General features: G+C 38.8%; 2 protein-coding genes across 46 annotated transcripts in view; one reads left to right on the top strand and one right to left on the bottom strand.

The window, feature by feature from the left end:
- The window catches only part of LOC143892701 (uncharacterized), a 40,165-nt gene that overhangs the window by 3,143 nt on the left and 20,391 nt on the right, over positions 1-16,631 (bottom strand). For 21 of the 38 annotated variants that reach the window (XM_077397503.1, XM_077397518.1, XM_077397504.1 and 18 more), the window contains 6 exons: positions 2,979-3,128; positions 2,739-2,855; positions 2,532-2,640; positions 2,090-2,379; positions 1,888-2,009; positions 1,251-1,805 (listed from right to left, as the gene is read on the bottom strand). In XM_077397503.1, the coding sequence (XP_077253618.1) occupies positions 1,893-2,009; positions 2,090-2,379; positions 2,532-2,640; positions 2,739-2,855; positions 2,979-3,128 (783 nt within the window). In that variant the 3' untranslated portion in view covers positions 1,251-1,805; positions 1,888-1,892. Of the gene's footprint in view, positions 1-197; positions 1,205-1,250; positions 1,806-1,887; positions 2,010-2,089; positions 2,380-2,531; positions 2,641-2,738; positions 2,856-2,978; positions 3,129-7,710; positions 7,935-16,631 lie in introns of those variants that run through there. The other 17 variants (XR_013255585.1, XR_013255589.1, XR_013255591.1 and 14 more) reach the window with 10 other exon arrangements.
- LOC143892693 (bidirectional sugar transporter SWEET4-like) lies at positions 8,523-16,413 on the top strand. 8 transcript variants are annotated; one of them, XR_013255575.1, is made up of 8 exons: positions 8,524-9,208; positions 13,791-13,940; positions 14,064-14,180; positions 14,279-14,387; positions 14,540-14,829; positions 14,910-15,031; positions 15,114-15,403; positions 15,715-16,413. XR_013255575.1 is itself a non-coding variant. In XM_077397492.1 (7 exons), the coding sequence occupies exons 2-6, from the start codon at positions 13,824-13,826 to the stop codon at positions 15,024-15,026; spliced, it is 750 nt and encodes a 249-aa protein (XP_077253607.1). In that variant the 5' UTR covers positions 8,523-9,208; positions 13,798-13,823; the 3' UTR covers positions 15,027-15,031; positions 15,114-15,713. The 8 variants fall into 8 exon arrangements, 4 of the variants coding, with proteins under 4 accessions (XP_077253607.1, XP_077253604.1, XP_077253608.1 ...); XR_013255576.1 differs by having other exon boundaries at positions 15,745-15,768; XR_013255578.1 differs by lacking the exon at positions 15,715-16,413 and having other exon boundaries at positions 14,540-14,674; positions 14,759-14,829; positions 15,114-15,713.

The following is a 16,631-nucleotide window of genomic DNA, read 5'->3' as shown; positions in this document are numbered from 1 at the left end:
GACCATGGCCTAAAAAACTTCTCTATCAAAATATAATCACCGGAGACATGGATACGTACCACATATAGACTTGGCTGGGCCAGGCCGGGTTTCACCCAACCCGTACGGGTCCGGATGGTAAGGTGCTAGGTCACAAATGATCCGGAATCTTACGGGTCACTATTTGGTGAATCCGTCTGGACCTATGGGTCTCCCAGTTTTAATTTTTTTTTTTTTTTTTTTTTTTTAATTCCCACGCTATAATATGATGATCCAAACCGTCCATATTATGGGCCTAACATAAATAGGTTGTGCTCAAAAAATCATTTCCCTAGGATGATCCTAGCTCTCTGATGGAGGAATTGCATATTATTATTAATGGAAACCTCTATAAATCGGAGGGCTACGATCATCCTATGGAAATGATTTTTGGGGCACAACCTGTTCCATCACATGGACGGTTTAGATCATCCTATGAGTGGTCTTACACTACTTTCTGAAAAATACGGGACTATAAGGGCTTTCACCGTATGAAATCTCAATCATTTGGGTTTTTACGGGCACCCGCACGTCCACCCGGCCCGGTCCAATTTTGTAGGGACCCGTACGGGCCGGGTCAAATTTCAAAGGGTCACTAATTTAGTGACCCAGACCCATAAATTACAGGCCGGCCGAGTGGACCTGCAGGTCCGGCTCACTTTTTGCCGGGTCTAATCACGGAATAATGTGGACTCAGGATATATTGTTCTTAATGAGTTGGATCAACCCATTCACTAATAAACCCGACTTTGGATGGGTCATGTCACAAAATTGGCTGATATGATAGGATCCTAACCAATGAAATTGTGGCTTCAAAATGGACAGTTCAAAGTGTAATAATGTGATCTTCTACATTTGGTAATAATAAATTGGAGGTGAAGGTCAAAGGTTTTGGGGAATTTCTCATAGGGGATCACATGCTATATTGTTTAGGCTCACCAATAGATGTTTATCTGTGGTGTCATCACTATAGAAATAAAATTTGTCTGATTTTTATTTTTGTGCACATAACATTGGTGTGATTACCTATAGTTAAACTGTATATCTTTTGACATCTACAGTCATTTCAAACAGAGAAGCTATTGCTTAGTTATGCTGCCTGAGTTTGTGGCCAAATGACAGGGAATTAAAATAGGCATTCCCTTCTTTTTGAAGGCTGTTACAATTCCCAAGATGCCCTCAATAACTATTCAGAAAAGTGGGTAATTGTTATAAATCAAGAGATCTCAATCTCCAAAAAAGAAGAAGATCAAACTATCTTACAAAACCATCATTAAAAACCGTCAACCTTGAAAATTCAATATAAAATCTATCACTAGTGCTTTGTATGAGCGATGTGTATGAGCTAAACCAAACGTCATGTTCATGACAGCCATGAATGTGTGTATGAAGCTAAAAGAAATGTCAACCTTGAAAATTCAATATAAATCTCTCACTAGAGCAGACCTATGAAAATCCTTTAGATGTATATGAAGCTAAAAGGAAACGTCGTCCTACCTTGAAAACTGGAAATACAGGCGATCAGTCCTGACATGCTGTCGTCCAAGACATCCCTCGAGCCTTACTCGAAGCTGAACCTCCTAAGGCTTTCTCTCAACGTTGGCTGAGAGCCAAAAGATTCCTTCGTTCAGCCCCTCCGCATTGTCTGCATAATAGTTCTGAATATGGCATCTCGTAATATTGAGCTCACCAAGTCCAAGCAAGTCTCCTATGGTCATCGCAGTCATTTCATCTTGGCAATCTCGGTGCCTATTGACTAACACCAACAACGCTACATCTCCCAAATCCTACAGGTAGTCATTCGTTATAGATTTTAAATAGAAAAAAATATGTCAAGAAAAATAAATGGGAAACTAATTTGGAAATTACCTCTATTATGCTGCGCAGTTGATTCTTTGCAGCAACATATTCTTGATTAGTAGTAGGACACCATCAACCACATATATCAATCCGTCTGCATTTTGGAAGCACAGCCTCCAAAATAGTGGTATCTGTAAAAGAATGGTTAAACATTCAATATAATCACCTACAAATTCTAGATTCGGAAACAAAAACTCTTTTAACTCATTACCTTGTTCAAACCATCAATATCCCTCCATATCCCATGTGCACTAATGTCTTTGCCCATCTTGATTGTTAATCCTAAGGAAAATACAATTAAACACAAAAAATAAAAAAGACAGCCGCAAAAATTATTAACACTAACTGTTTTCAACTTATGATCACATGATGGATTCATAAGGTTGAACATGATGGCTCCCACATAAAGGCCAGCGATCAAAATGTTCATTTTCCTTTTGCCAGCAAAGAACCATCCGCAAAGCCCCATCAACTCCTGCCATATAATTCGAGCAAAGCGACCTATGGGAGTAATTTCAAATGTTATTTTCTTTTTTTATTTAATCTTAAAGTAGTTATCATGCAATGCTCATTATACCACATATCATCCCAATGGTTTGACTATCCTAACTGTTAGTATGAAGCTTGATGATGAGGTGGTATTGGGTACAAACCTATGTAGCAAACTAATGAATCGCGGTCCGGGGCGTATACCAAAATGTAGTAGATTACATATATAATCAACTGCAGAGCACCAAAGACCGCTCCCATTCCGCTCAAAATCTGCATTTAGTAGTAAAATATGTTATGACCAAGTACTCCAAGTATTCAATTATTCAAAATATCTTATGACCAATTAATTAAAATATTATTATAGTTACCAAGTAAATGAGGTCGGAGCGGGTGACGGCGTCAGCCGTCCAACAAACGCCATTTGCGAAAATGGCGAGAGAGAGAGAAAATGGCAGAGGCCACACGTTCTTGGCAATAGATATTCTCTACAAGATAAATAAATAAAACAATGTCACTAATAATTAAGCTAAGCTATTCAAATGGAAAATAAAAGATGGTCTTTTTAATTCATATTGTGAGAATGGGAACGGTGAGAGTTGGGTACTAACCAAGACAAAGAGAGGGGTGTCATACATCAAGATGCCAAACAGTCCAGATAATATTTCCGCCACGAGTAAACGTTGTTCAAGATTAAGAACAACAGTAGTGATGAGGGAAACAACCATAAATTCAGCTCCAAGAATTTTTAATGCTGTAATCTAGAAAAAATTACTGGTTATTATCATAACTTGCAACGATATAAGTGCGGTATTCATTTAAAATCTTAGGATTGATCAGCTATAATATAAAACATTTAAAATAAGGTGCTGCCAAGATCTTAGTTAGGCCACTTGTTGTCCTGATTTCGAAACGAATAAGTATGGCAAGGCTTACTCGAATGGCATGTATTTTATCACATAAATGCAATTACCAATTCAAGGCTCAAGTCTGTTGATGTGGTGAAGAACTTTTGGACTCACAAAGAAAGTATATGCCAAAAAACCAGCACGTTGCTGAATTGGAGGAGTATTGCTAATTCTAGAAAGTAAGGTGATGCCATGAATTCAAGAAAGTAAGGTGCTGCCAAGAATTTATAACTTTATTTTTTTAATTAGTCTTGTAAAAGGCAACACAAGTGAATGTCGAGTGCTGCCCAGCTTTCTTTCTTTCTTTTTCTTTTATCAATTGATGTGAACAATTATAAAAAGAGAGAGAACAGGAATTTAAGGGGAGCCTTTTGGACATACGAAATGAGGTCTCCTCTTCCTTCTTGTTAATTGTTGTTGTTAACTACGTTATGAAGAAAACAACTCTCGAATTCTGAACGAGTTTCTGGTTTGCCTTCTTTATTTCCACTTGTTACATGCAAGAGCATTCATCTACATGAACAGGTCATCCCCTCGACCAGTTACCTTCAAGAATCACCACTGAAGCAACCCTCTTTTTGCTTCTTCAACTCCTCCCAAAACCATCTACCAAGCAGCCACATACCTGCTTATTTATCTCACTCAAAACTTAAGCCAATCTCATGCCTTCACCCGATCCCAAGTCCCTAATACTCCTTTGAGCAGCCAACACTTAACTGTTCATGCTAACCCAAAACACCCCTGCTGTTCAGACGTTTAACAACCTACCCACACAAACTTCAACCCAAAAGCTATCCATGAACTAACCCACAATCCCTAAGTTTTTCCATATGAATTAACAGTTCCAAAGGACACTCAACAACCACCCCCAACCCATTTAATCTCAGCCCCATCTAAATCCTAACCGAGAGCCACGTCACCCTTAGACATTACCCTATTCTCAACCACTTCCCAGACTCTCACCCCCATCCTCGTCAAATCTTCACCCTCTCCTTTATGTGGTTAACCATCCTATCCTTATATCTTGAACCTACCCCATCCTTCATATCTGTACAACCATATTTTCTCTTACCACCATACTCAACCGAGACCCATTTCACCGTAGATAATCCCTCCATTCTATCCGATCCACCACTCACTAAAACTCCATCAGTCCATTCTATCATAACCTGCCACACATCATCTCCTTAACCACTACGTTACTAAGCCTTTTAGCCTCATATCCACATGTGATCAGTTGTATCAAAGTTTCCATGAGCGCCACTTGCATCAAAGTGGTATCAGAGCTCAGCAGAAAGAATTTTTCAATTCTTTGTGGTCTTGGACAAGTAATCTCTCGATATTGTGCAAAGAAATCTCTTGATTGGATGGATCACCCTACAAACCAAGAATTATTTGACCAACTTGTGGAAAGTGTTCGTAGAAGAGATGTTATGCTAGAAGAAATCCGTGACCACATCCGAAAGTGGGATCGACTTGAAGATCAACGGTCTTAATCCCCTCCGATAAAAAACACTTTTAAAGAAGGGGAGCAGGTTGAAATGTCGAGGAGAGCCTCTCCAAGACCTATTTCTCATCACGATGCGGCATTGGTATTTACATGTGGACGAACAAGAAGTATTTGATTGGATAGCCATGGTTAGTTCAAAGTTTTCAAGGCCGGGTTACTGGTGGCGCTCTTCGACATATCTACGAAATGGCAAGACACTTCCTATCTTTTAATTACCAAATCCGGTTGAAGCAAAGGAAAAGGGTTATTATGCCTTCTCCTCCACCATCACAACCAACCAAGGTAATCTCAAGACTTTTTCATATTGTGTCCTCGTTTCCTACTATCCGCATGTATAACCAAGACACTAAGGTCAATTCACATATTTGCAAGAAAAGAATGACCAAAGTGATGGAAGTGAAGGCCAGTCCACATATCCGCAAGAAAAGAATGACCAAAGTGATGAAAGTGAGCATGACAGTCCTTCATTACTAGAAAATCAAGAAGAGGTTGAAGAAGTAATTACTTTGGAGGCGGATACCAATGGCATTGAGCCTACCTCCAAGCCAACCAGCAGTCCTCTTTCCTTCTACAATTTCAGTCCTTAAAACCCAACCTAAGCCAACAAGCCACCCCATTCTCAGCCCTAACAATCTTCTTCCCAAAGCAACCTTCTGTCCTCGTTTCCAGCCTTCCAAAGCCTTATTGAAACCATTATTAACAACGCTATAGTACTTATTCACACCATCCATGGCGCAAAGGTAAGGTTGCTCCATTGTGACCTGGTGGTCACGGGTTCAAGTCACAGAAACAGCCTCTCTGCAAAGCAGGGTTAAGGCTGCGTACATCTGGCCCTCCCTAGACCCCGCAATGGCGGGAGCCTCCTGCACTGGGCCGCCTTTTTTCAAACTGACTATCAACATCCTCTCAATTCCTCCTACAAACAACCACAACTTCCTTTAATTACAGCTAAGCCACCTCTAACTGCCAACCTCAAGTCACCTTTCAGCCAAAGACGACTCTCCCTAAACTCTCTCTCTTTCTTCAGTCGAAACTATCATCTCTTTTTCTAATTGAGAGCCACCTTGCCTCTAATTATCAGTCTACTACCTCACCAAATAGCCTATTAAACCTCATTCACAATCTTTAGGTGTTAACCTATTTCCTTTTCTTAGTTTTCCTTAAACCACCCGCGGATTACCCATCTTTTCTTGATTTTCTTTAACATCCAAAATCAACTAACAACTTCTTAAAACTAAAAAATCTTTAAGTATAACTTTTAACCCTTCCCTAGCCCTTGAACTTTTCTTTATATCAAAGCTTCTGCTATCCCCCTCCGCGTCCCATTTCAATCTCATTTTGCATAAATTAGTAACTTCCTAAGTATAGTAATTTTCATTTCCCATTAGTTTAATTTAGGTTCCTTCCATTCGGGTAATTTCCTTTTGTCTCATTTAAAGTCATTTCCAAAATGGTAACTTACCATCTTAAATTCCAATTCTTGAGCTTTCTCTTTACATTCCCGAATTACCTTCAAATTTGGCAACTTAACATTTAAAGAAATATTCTATTGCTGTCAAGAAGATGGTGGAAATAGCAACAGAATTGCTAAGGTAGGCAAGCCATGGGATGAGTGCCCTTACTAATCAAATCAAAGAGGTCACCAAAACAGTAGCTTGCTATGATTTGTTGACACAAACACGAGTGTCAGTTTCGGACATGGCAAAATCCCAAAATTTAAAACAGAGACATTGCTAAAACAGAATGTTTATATTATCATGATTTGTGGACACAAATTCATGTGTCGAATTTCAACACAGATACGAAGTGTCTAACATGGCAACTCCTAAAAATCTAGAAATTGTGACACCCTATACACATACATATAAAATTACTGGTTATTATCAAAATTTGCAATAAAATAAATGTGGTATTCATTTAAGAAACTAATAAATCTTAGGATTAAGCAACCACAACCTAAAACAAACATGAGATAATCTAATAACAGCGCATTCATCAATTTAATCTAGGGATTTGCTAGCGTCCATCGCAGAAGGCATTTCACGGATGGTCTGTTGCATGAGAGCAGCCATGCAGGCTCACTTTTCAACAGATCTTGTCTTCATTCACGAGGTGGCTGCTCTGACATGCAACATACCTTTTGCGATGAACGCTAGCAAATCCATTTAATCTATTATCTTTAGTCTCCAATATGTAACGAGAAAGGGAGACCAATAGGATACAGTGGATAGAATATTGGAATAAGAGTTTTAGGTTTAGGAGGGGATATAACAACAAATATTAGTTAAAAAAAGCTGATAGAAGAGTTAGTAGTAAAAAGCCAAGTACAATATTCAATAATAAAACAAAACGTCACACTTAACACAATATAAACATGTGTCGACCCGCCCACATGAAGTCTGTATGAGTATGAAAGGAAAGGAACATTAACGTCAGTTTCACATGAGTGTGGGTCCCTAGGCTAAGAAAGCATATGACATTCTCAGAGATTCGCCATATAGATAGTATCTTCTCCTGTGAAGGATCGAATTTAAAGGACTTAAAAGAGATGAATTAAAAGATGTTAGTTTTTATATTCCAAGTATAAGCATTTAGGAAGAAGTTATTCATTTCTTCATATCTCCTCTTTATGATAAAAAAATGTACTTCCTCTCTTCTTTTTCTTGGCCAAAGAAAATATACAGTGGAGTCATTGAACTCTACACTTGCATGTACAGAAACAACAAATATCACAGAAGACTACTATTACACCGAATCCGAAACCATAAGCAGAAAAATAACAAGCTGGGCTTGCTATTTTCTTGACACTTCTAGCACTACATTTAGAAGTGTCCAAAGTAGTGTCGACACAAGTGGCTGTTTTCTTTTAACAAGAGAAAGTATAGAGCTTTCCTTTTTTTAAGTGGGAATTGGAAAGAGAATTACCTTTTCGTTTCTTCTAAGAGCATGTGACGTATGTGGAGATGTAGAGCATCTCCATGACTACGCCTGCTGAATTGATTGCTATGACCCAAAGGCTGTTTGGGGCCAGAACCCAGAAAACAACCCACCATATGCAGTTGAAAAGTTTCACCGTGTACGGAATCAGGTACGTAAATGGTGAGAAATCCACCGCCAATTTTCTCTTCCATATAGTGTAGAACATAGGCCTGCAATTAATTTCATGAGATTTCCATTTTTCATAATAATCATAATTAAAAAATAAATAAAAGATTGTTGTAGCCTGTCAAATGAACGGTTTCGATCATCCTATGTTGTGGTCCGTACGGTACTTTTTGAAAATATTGAGCTATATAGGTGATTTTTTGGGCACAACCTACAACCTATTTAGGCTGTGGCTCATCAAATGGACGGTTTGGATCATCCTATGGTGTGGGCTGTACGGGTGATTTTTTGGGCAAAACCTATTTACCTTGTGGCCCATCAAATGGGAGGTTTAGATCATCCTATGGTGTCGGTCGTAGGTATTTTTTGAAATCATTGAACTATACAGGTGATTTTTTGGGCACAACCTACAACCTATTTACGGTGTGGCCAATCAAATAGACGGTATTGATCATCCTATGGTGTGGGCAGTATGATACTTTGAAATTATTGAACTATAGAGGTGATCCAAACCATTCATTTGAAAGGCCCTTACCTAGATAGGGTGTCCACAATAGATTTGGTGTACCCCATGTCAACATCCTTTGTGGACACCCTATCTAGGTAAGGGCCTTTCAAATGAATGGTTTGGATCACCTCTATAGTTCAATAATTTCAAAGTATCATACTGCCCACACCATAGGATGATCAATACCGTCTATTTGATTGGCCACACCGTAAATAGGTTGTAGGTTGTGCCCAAAAAATCACCTGTATAGTTCAATGATTTCAAAAAATACCTACGACCGACACCATAGGATGATCTAAACCTCCCATTTGATGGGCCACAAGGTAAATAGGTTTTGCCCAAAAAATCACCCGTACAGCCCACACCATAGGATGATCCAAACCGTCCATTTGATGAGCCACAGCCTAAATAGGTTGTAGGTTGTGCCCAAAAAATCACCTATATAGCTCAATATTTTCAAAAAGTACCGTACGGACCACAACATAGGATGATCGAAACCGTTCATTTGACAGGCTACAACAATCTTTTATTTATTTTTTAATTATGATTATTATGAAAAATGGAAATCTCATGAAATTAATTGCAGGCCTATGTTCTACACTATATGGAAGAGAAAATTGGCGGTGGATTTCTCACCATTTACGTACCTGATTCCGTACACGGTGAAACTTTTCAACTGCATATGGTGGGTTGTTTTCTGGGTTCTGGCCCCAAACAGCCTTTGGGTCATAGCAATCAATTCAGCAGGCGTAGTCATGGAGATGCTCTACATCTCCACATACGTCACATGCTCTTAGAAGAAACGAAAAGGTAATTCTCTTTCCAATTCCCACTTAAAAAAAGGAAAGCTCTATACTTTCTCTTGTTAAAAGAAAACAGCCACTTGTGTCGACACTACTTTGGACACTTCTAAATGTAGTGCTAGAAGTGTCAAGAAAATAGCAAGCCCAGCTTGTTATTTTTCTGCTTATGGTTTCGGATTCGGTGTAATAGTAGTCTTCTGTGATATTTGTTGTTTCTGTACATGCAAGTGTAGAGTTCAATGACTCCACTGTATATTTTCTTTGGCCAAGAAAAAGAAGAGAGGAAGTACATTTTTTTATCATAAAGAGGAGATATGAAGAAATGAATAACTTCTTCCTAAATGCTTATACTTGGAATATAAAAACTAACATCTTTTAATTCATCTCTTTTAAGTCCTTTAAATTCGATCCTTCACAGGAGAAGATACTATCTATATGGCGAATCTCTGAGAATGTCATATGCTTTCTTAGCCTAGGGACCCACACTCATGTGAAACTGACGTTAATGTTCCTTTCCTTTCATACTCATACAGACTTCATGTGGGCGGGTCGACACATGTTTATATTGTGTTAAGTGTGACGTTTTGTTTTATTATTGAATATTGTACTTGGCTTTTTACTACTAACTCTTCTATCAGCTTTTTTTAACTAATATTTGTTGTTATATCCCCTCCTAAACCTAAAACTCTTATTCCAATATTCTATCCACTGTATCCTATTGGTCTCCCTTTCTCGTTACATATTGGAGACTAAAGATAATAGATTAAATGGATTTGCTAGCGTTCATCGCAAAAGGTATGTTGCATGTCAGAGCAGCCACCTCGTGAATGAAGACAAGATCTGTTGAAAAGTGAGCCTGCATGGCTGCTCTCATGCAACAGACCATCCGTGAAATGCCTTCTGCGATGGACGCTAGCAAATCCCTAGATTAAATTGATGAATGCGCTGTTATTAGATTATCTCATGTTTGTTTTAGGTTGTGGTTGCTTAATCCTAAGATTTATTAGTTTCTTAAATGAATACCACATTTATTTTATTGCAAATTTTGATAATAACCAGTAATTTTATATGTATGTGTATAGGGTGTCACAATTTCTAGATTTTTAGGAGTTGCCATGTTAGACACTTCGTATCTGTGTTGAAATTCGACACATGAATTTGTGTCCACAAATCATGATAATATAAACATTCTGTTTTAGCAATGTCTCTGTTTTAAATTTTGGGATTTTGCCATGTCCGAAACTGACACTCGTGTTTGTGTCAACAAATCATAGCAAGCTACTGTTTTGGTGACCTCTTTGATTTGATTAGTAAGGGCACTCATCCCATGGCTTGCCTACCTTAGCAATTCTGTTGCTATTTCCACCATCTTCTTGACAGCAATAGAATATTTCTTTAAATGTTAAGTTGCCAAATTTGAAGGTAATTCGGGAATGTAAAGAGAAAGCTCAAGAATTGGAATTTAAGATGGTAAGTTACCATTTTGGAAATGACTTTAAATGAGACAAAAGGAAATTACCCGAATGGAAGGAACCTAAATTAAACTAATGGGAAATGAAAATTACTATACTTAGGAAGTTACTAATTTATGCAAAATGAGATTGAAATGGGACGCGGAGGGGGATAGCAGAAGCTTTGATATAAAGAAAAGTTCAAGGGCTAGGGAAGGGTTAAAAGTTATACTTAAAGATTTTTTAGTTTTAAGAAGTTGTTAGTTGATTTTGGATGTTAAAGAAAATCAAGAAAAGATGGGTAATCCGCGGGTGGTTTAAGGAAAACTAAGAAAAGGAAATAGGTTAACACCTAAAGATTGTGAATGAGGTTTAATAGGCTATTTGGTGAGGTAGTAGACTGATAATTAGAGGCAAGGTGGCTCTCAATTAGAAAAAGAGATGATAGTTTCGACTGAAGAAAGAGAGAGAGTTTAGGGAGAGTCGTCTTTGGCTGAAAGGTGACTTGAGGTTGGCAGTTAGAGGTGGCTTAGCTGTAATTAAAGGAAGTTGTGGTTGTTTGTAGGAGGAATTGAGAGGATGTTGATAGTCAGTTTGAAAAAAGGCGGCCCAGTGCAGGAGGCTCCCGCCATTGCGGGGTCTAGGGAGGGCCAGATGTACGCAGCCTTAACCCTGCTTTGCAGAGAGGCTGTTTCTGTGACTTGAACCCGTGACCACCAGGTCACAATGGAGCAACCTTACCTTTGCGCCATGGATGGTGTGAATAAGTACTATAGCGTTGTTAATAATGGTTTCAATAAGGCTTTGGAAGGCTGGAAACGAGGACAGAAGGTTGCTTTGGGAAGAAGATTGTTAGGGCTGAGAATGGGGTGGCTTGTTGGCTTAGGTTGGGTTTTAAGGACTGAAATTGTAGAAGGAAAGAGGACTGCTGGTTGGCTTGGAGGTAGGCTCAATGCCATTGGTATCCGCCTCCAAAGTAATTACTTCTTCAACCTCTTCTTGATTTTCTAGTAATGAAGGACTGTCATGCTCACTTTCATCACTTTGGTCATTCTTTTCTTGCGGATATGTGGACTGGCCTTCACTTCCATCACTTTGGTCATTCTTTTCTTGCAAATATGTGAATTGACCTTAGTGTCTTGGTTATACATGCGGATAGTAGGAAACGAGGACACAATATGAAAAAGTCTTGAGATTACCTTGGTTGGTTGTGATGGTGGAGGAGAAGGCATAATAACCCTTTTCCTTTGCTTCAACCGGATTTGGTAATTAAAAGATAGGAAGTGTCTTGCCATTTCGTAGATATGTCGAAGAGCGCCACCAGTAACCCGGCCTTGAAAACTTTGAACTAACCATGGCTATCCAATCAAATACTTCTTGTTCGTCCACATGTAAATACCAATGCCGCATCGTGATGAGAAATAGGTCTTGGAGAGGCTCTCCTCGACATTTCAACCTGCTCCCCTTCTTTAAAAGTGTTTTTTATCGGAGGGGATTAAGACCGTTGATCTTCAAGTCGATCCCACTTTCGGATGTGGTCACGGATTTCTTCTAGCATAACATCTCTTCTACGAACACTTTCCACAAGTTGGTCAAATAATTCTTGGTTTGTAGGGTGATCCATCCAATCAAGAGATTTCTTTGCACAATATCGAGAGATTACTTGTCCAAGACCACAAAGAATTGAAAAATTCTTTCTGCTGAGCTCTGATACCACTTTGATGCAAGTGGCGCTCATGGAAACTTTGATACAACTGATCACATGTGGATATGAGGCTAAAAGGCTTAGTAACGTAGTGGTTAAGGAGATGATGTGTGGCAGGTTATGATAGAATGGACTGATGGAGTTTTAGTGAGTGGTGGATCGGATAGAATGGAGGGATTATCTACGGTGAAATGGGTCTCGGTTGAGTATGGTGGTAAGAGAAAATATGGTTGTACAGATATGAAGGATGGGGTAGGTTCAAGATATAAGGATAGGATGGTTAACCACATAAAGGAGAGGGTGAAGATTTGACGAGGATGGGGGTGAGAGTCTGGGAAGTGGTTGAGAATAGGGTAATGTCTAAGGGTGACGTGGCTCTCGGTTAGGATTTAGATGGGGCTGAGATTAAATGGGTTGGGGGTGGTTGTTGAGTGTCCTTTGGAACTGTTAATTCATATGGAAAAACTTAGGGATTGTGGGTTAGTTCATGGATAGCTTTTGGGTTGAAGTTTGTGTGGGTAGGTTGTTAAACGTCTGAACAGCAGGGGTGTTTTGGGTTAGCATGAACAGTTAAGTGTTGGCTGCTCAAAGGAGTATTAGGGACTTGGGATCGGGTGAAGGCATGAGATTGGCTTAAGTTTTGAGTGAGATAAATAAGCAGGTATGTGGCTGCTTGGTAGATGGTTTTGGGAGGAGTTGAAGAAGCAAAAAGAGGGTTGCTTCAGTGGTGATTCTTGAAGGTAACTGGTCGAGGGGATGACCTGTTCATGTAGATGAATGCTCTTGCATGTAACAAGTGGAAATAAAGAAGGCAAACCAGAAACTCGTTCAGAATTCGAGAGTTGTTTTCTTCATAACGTAGTTAACAACAACAATTAACAAGAAGGAAGAGGAGACCTCATTTCGTATGTCCAAAAGGCTCCCCTTAAATTCCTGTTCTCTCTCTTTTTATAATTGTTCACATCAATTGATAAAAGAAAAAGAAAGAAAGAAAGCTGGGCAGCACTCGACATTCACTTGTGTTGCCTTTTACAAGACTAATTAAAAAAATAAAGTTATAAATTCTTGGCAGCACCTTACTTTCTTGAATTCATGGCATCACCTTACTTTCTAGAATTAGCAATACTCCTCCAATTCAGCAACGTGCTGGTTTTTTGGCATATACTTTCTTTGTGAGTCCAAAAGTTCTTCACCACATCAACAGACTTGAGCCTTGAATTGGTAATTGCATTTATGTGATAAAATACATGCCATTCGAGTAAGCCTTGCCATACTTATTCGTTTCGAAATCAGGACAACAAGTGGCCTAACTAAGATCTTGGCAGCACCTTATTTTAAATGTTTTATATTATAGCTGATCAATCCTAAGATTTTAAATGAATACCGCACTTATATCGTTGCAAGTTATGATAATAACCAGTAATTTTTTCTAGATTACAGCATTAAAAATTCTTGGAGCTGAATTTATGGTTGTTTCCCTCATCACTACTGTTGTTCTTAATCTTGAACAACGTTTACTCGTGGCGGAAATATTATCTGGACTGTTTGGCATCTTGATGTATGACACCCCTCTCTTTGTCTTGGTTAGTACCCAACTCTCACCGTTCCCATTCTCACAATATGAATTAAAAAGACCATCTTTTATTTTCCATTTGAATAGCTTAGCTTAATTATTAGTGACATTGTTTTATTTATTTATCTTGTAGAGAATATCTATTGCCAAGAACGTGTGGCCTCTGCCATTTTCTCTCTCTCTCGCCATTTTCGCAAATGGCGTTTGTTGGACGGCTGACGCCGTCACCCGCTCCGACCTCATTTACTTGGTAACTATAATAATATTTTAATTAATTGGTCATAAGATATTTTGAATAATTGAATACTTGGAGTACTTGGTCATAACATATTTTACTACTAAATGCAGATTTTGAGCGGAATGGGAGCGGTCTTTGGTGCTCTGCAGTTGATTATATATGTAATCTACTACATTTTGGTATACGCCCCGGACCGCGATTCATTAGTTTGCTACATAGGTTTGTACCCAATACCACCTCATCATCAAGCTTCATACTAACAGTTAGGATAGTCAAACCATTGGGATGATATGTGGTATAATGAGCATTGCATGATAACTACTTTAAGATTAAATAAAAAAAGAAAATAACATTTGAAATTACTCCCATAGGTCGCTTTGCTCGAATTATATGGCAGGAGTTGATGGGGCTTTGCGGATGGTTCTTTGCTGGCAAAAGGAAAATGAACATTTTGATCGCTGGCCTTTATGTGGGAGCCATCATGTTCAACCTTATGAATCCATCATGTGATCATAAGTTGAAAACAGTTAGTGTTAATAATTTTTGCGGCTGTCTTTTTTATTTTTTGTGTTTAATTGTATTTTCCTTAGGATTAACAATCAAGATGGGCAAAGACATTAGTGCACATGGGATATGGAGGGATATTGATGGTTTGAACAAGGTAATGAGTTAAAAGAGTTTTTGTTTCCGAATCTAGAATTTGTAGGTGATTATATTGAATGTTTAACCATTCTTTTACAGATACCACTATTTTGGAGGCTGTGCTTCCAAAATGCAGACGGATTGATATATGTGGTTGATGGTGTCCTACTACTAATCAAGAATACGTTGCTGCAAAGAATCAACTGCGCAGCATAATAGAGGTAATTTCCAAATTAGTTTCCCATTTATTTTTCTTGACATATTTTTTTCTATTTAAAATCTATAACGAATGACTACCTGTAGGATTTGGGAGATGTAGCGTTGTTTGTGTTAGTCAATAGGCACCGAGATTGCCAAGATGAAATGACTGCGATGACCATAGGAGACTTGCTTGGACTTGGTGAGCTCAATATTACGAGATGCCATATTCAGAACTATTATGCAGACAATGCGGAGGGGCTGAACGAAGGAATCTTTTGGCTCTCAGCCAACGTTGAGAGAAAGCCTTAGGAGGTTCAGCTTCGAGTAAGGCTCGAGGGATGTCTTGGACGACAGCATGTCAGGACTGATCGCCTGTATTTCCAGTTTTCAAGGTAGGACGACGTTTCCTTTTAGCTTCATATACATCTAAAGGATTTTCATAGGTCTGCTCTAGTGAGAGATTTATATTGAATTTTCAAGGTTGACATTTCTTTTAGCTTCATACACACATTCATGGTTGTCATGAACATGACGTTTGGTTTAGCTCATACACATCGCTCATACAAAGCACTAGTGATAGATTTTATATTGAATTTTCAAGGTTGACGGTTTTTAATGATGGTTTTGTAAGATAGTTTGATCTTCTTCTTTTTTGGAGATTGAGATCTCTTGATTTATAACAATTACCCACTTTTCTGAATAGTTATTGAGGGCATCTTGGGAATTGTAACAGCCTTCAAAAAGAAGGGAATGCCTATTTTAATTCCCTGTCATTTGGCCACAAACTCAGGCAGCATAACTAAGCAATAGCACCTTCTCTGTTTGAAATGACTGTAGATGTCAAAAGATATACAGTTTAACTATAGGTAATCACACCAATGTTATGTGCACAAAAATAAAAATCAGACAAATTTTATTTCTATAGTGATGACACCACAGATAAACATCTATTGGTGAGCCTAAACAATATAGCATGTGATCCCCTATGAGAAATTCCCCAAAACCTTTGACCTTCACCTCCAATTTATTATTACCAAATGTAGAAGATCGCATTATTACACTTTGAACCGTCCATTTTGAAGCCACAATTTCATTGGTTAGGATCCTATCATATCAGCCAATTTTGTGACATGACCCATCCAAAGTCGGGTTTATTAGTGAATGGGTTGATCCAACTCATTAAGAACAATATATCCTGAGTCCACATTATTCCGTGATTAGACCCGGCAAAAAGTGAGCCGGACCTGCAGGTCCACTCGGCCGGCCTGTAATTTATGGGTCTGGGTCACTAAATTAGTGACCCTTTGAAATTTGACCCGGCCCGTACGGGTCCCTACAAAACTGGACCGGGCCGGGTGGACGTGCGGGTGCCCGTAAAAACCCAAATGATTGAGATTTCATACGGTGACCAAATGGGGAGAAAAACAAATTAGAGGAACATCAAACAACCTTTTAGCATCTCTCTCTTGAGTGCAGAAAGGTCTTGTGTGCTTACTAGAATATCAGAATGGAAACGACATGGGTTAGGATGATCCTATGAGGCTGATTTTTTGTGGACACCCTATCTAGGTAAGGGCCTTTCAAATGAATGGTTTGATCACTCAAAAAATGTGGGCCCCC

This window comes from Tasmannia lanceolata, unplaced genomic scaffold, assembly GCF_043159265.1.
Source record: "Tasmannia lanceolata isolate RefF3 unplaced genomic scaffold, GAP_Taslan_0.1 ptg000015l, whole genome shotgun sequence".
NCBI lineage: Eukaryota > Viridiplantae > Streptophyta > Magnoliopsida > Canellales > Winteraceae > Tasmannia > Tasmannia lanceolata.
This window is presented reverse-complemented; position numbering and strand designations above follow the sequence as displayed.

Bases quoted from the DNA above. Each gene is read 5' to 3' on its own strand.
- LOC143892693 (XM_077397492.1), top strand. From the start codon at position 13,824: ATGGTTGTTTCCCTCATCACTACTGTTGTTCTTAATCTTGAACAACGT. The intron at 14,388-14,539 runs GTTTGTACCCAA...TTACTCCCATAG, and splicing joins TTCATTAGTTTGCTACATAG to GTCGCTTTGCTCGAATTATA. The intron at 14,830-14,909 runs GTAATGAGTTAA...ATTCTTTTACAG, and splicing joins ATATTGATGGTTTGAACAAG to ATACCACTATTTTGGAGGCT.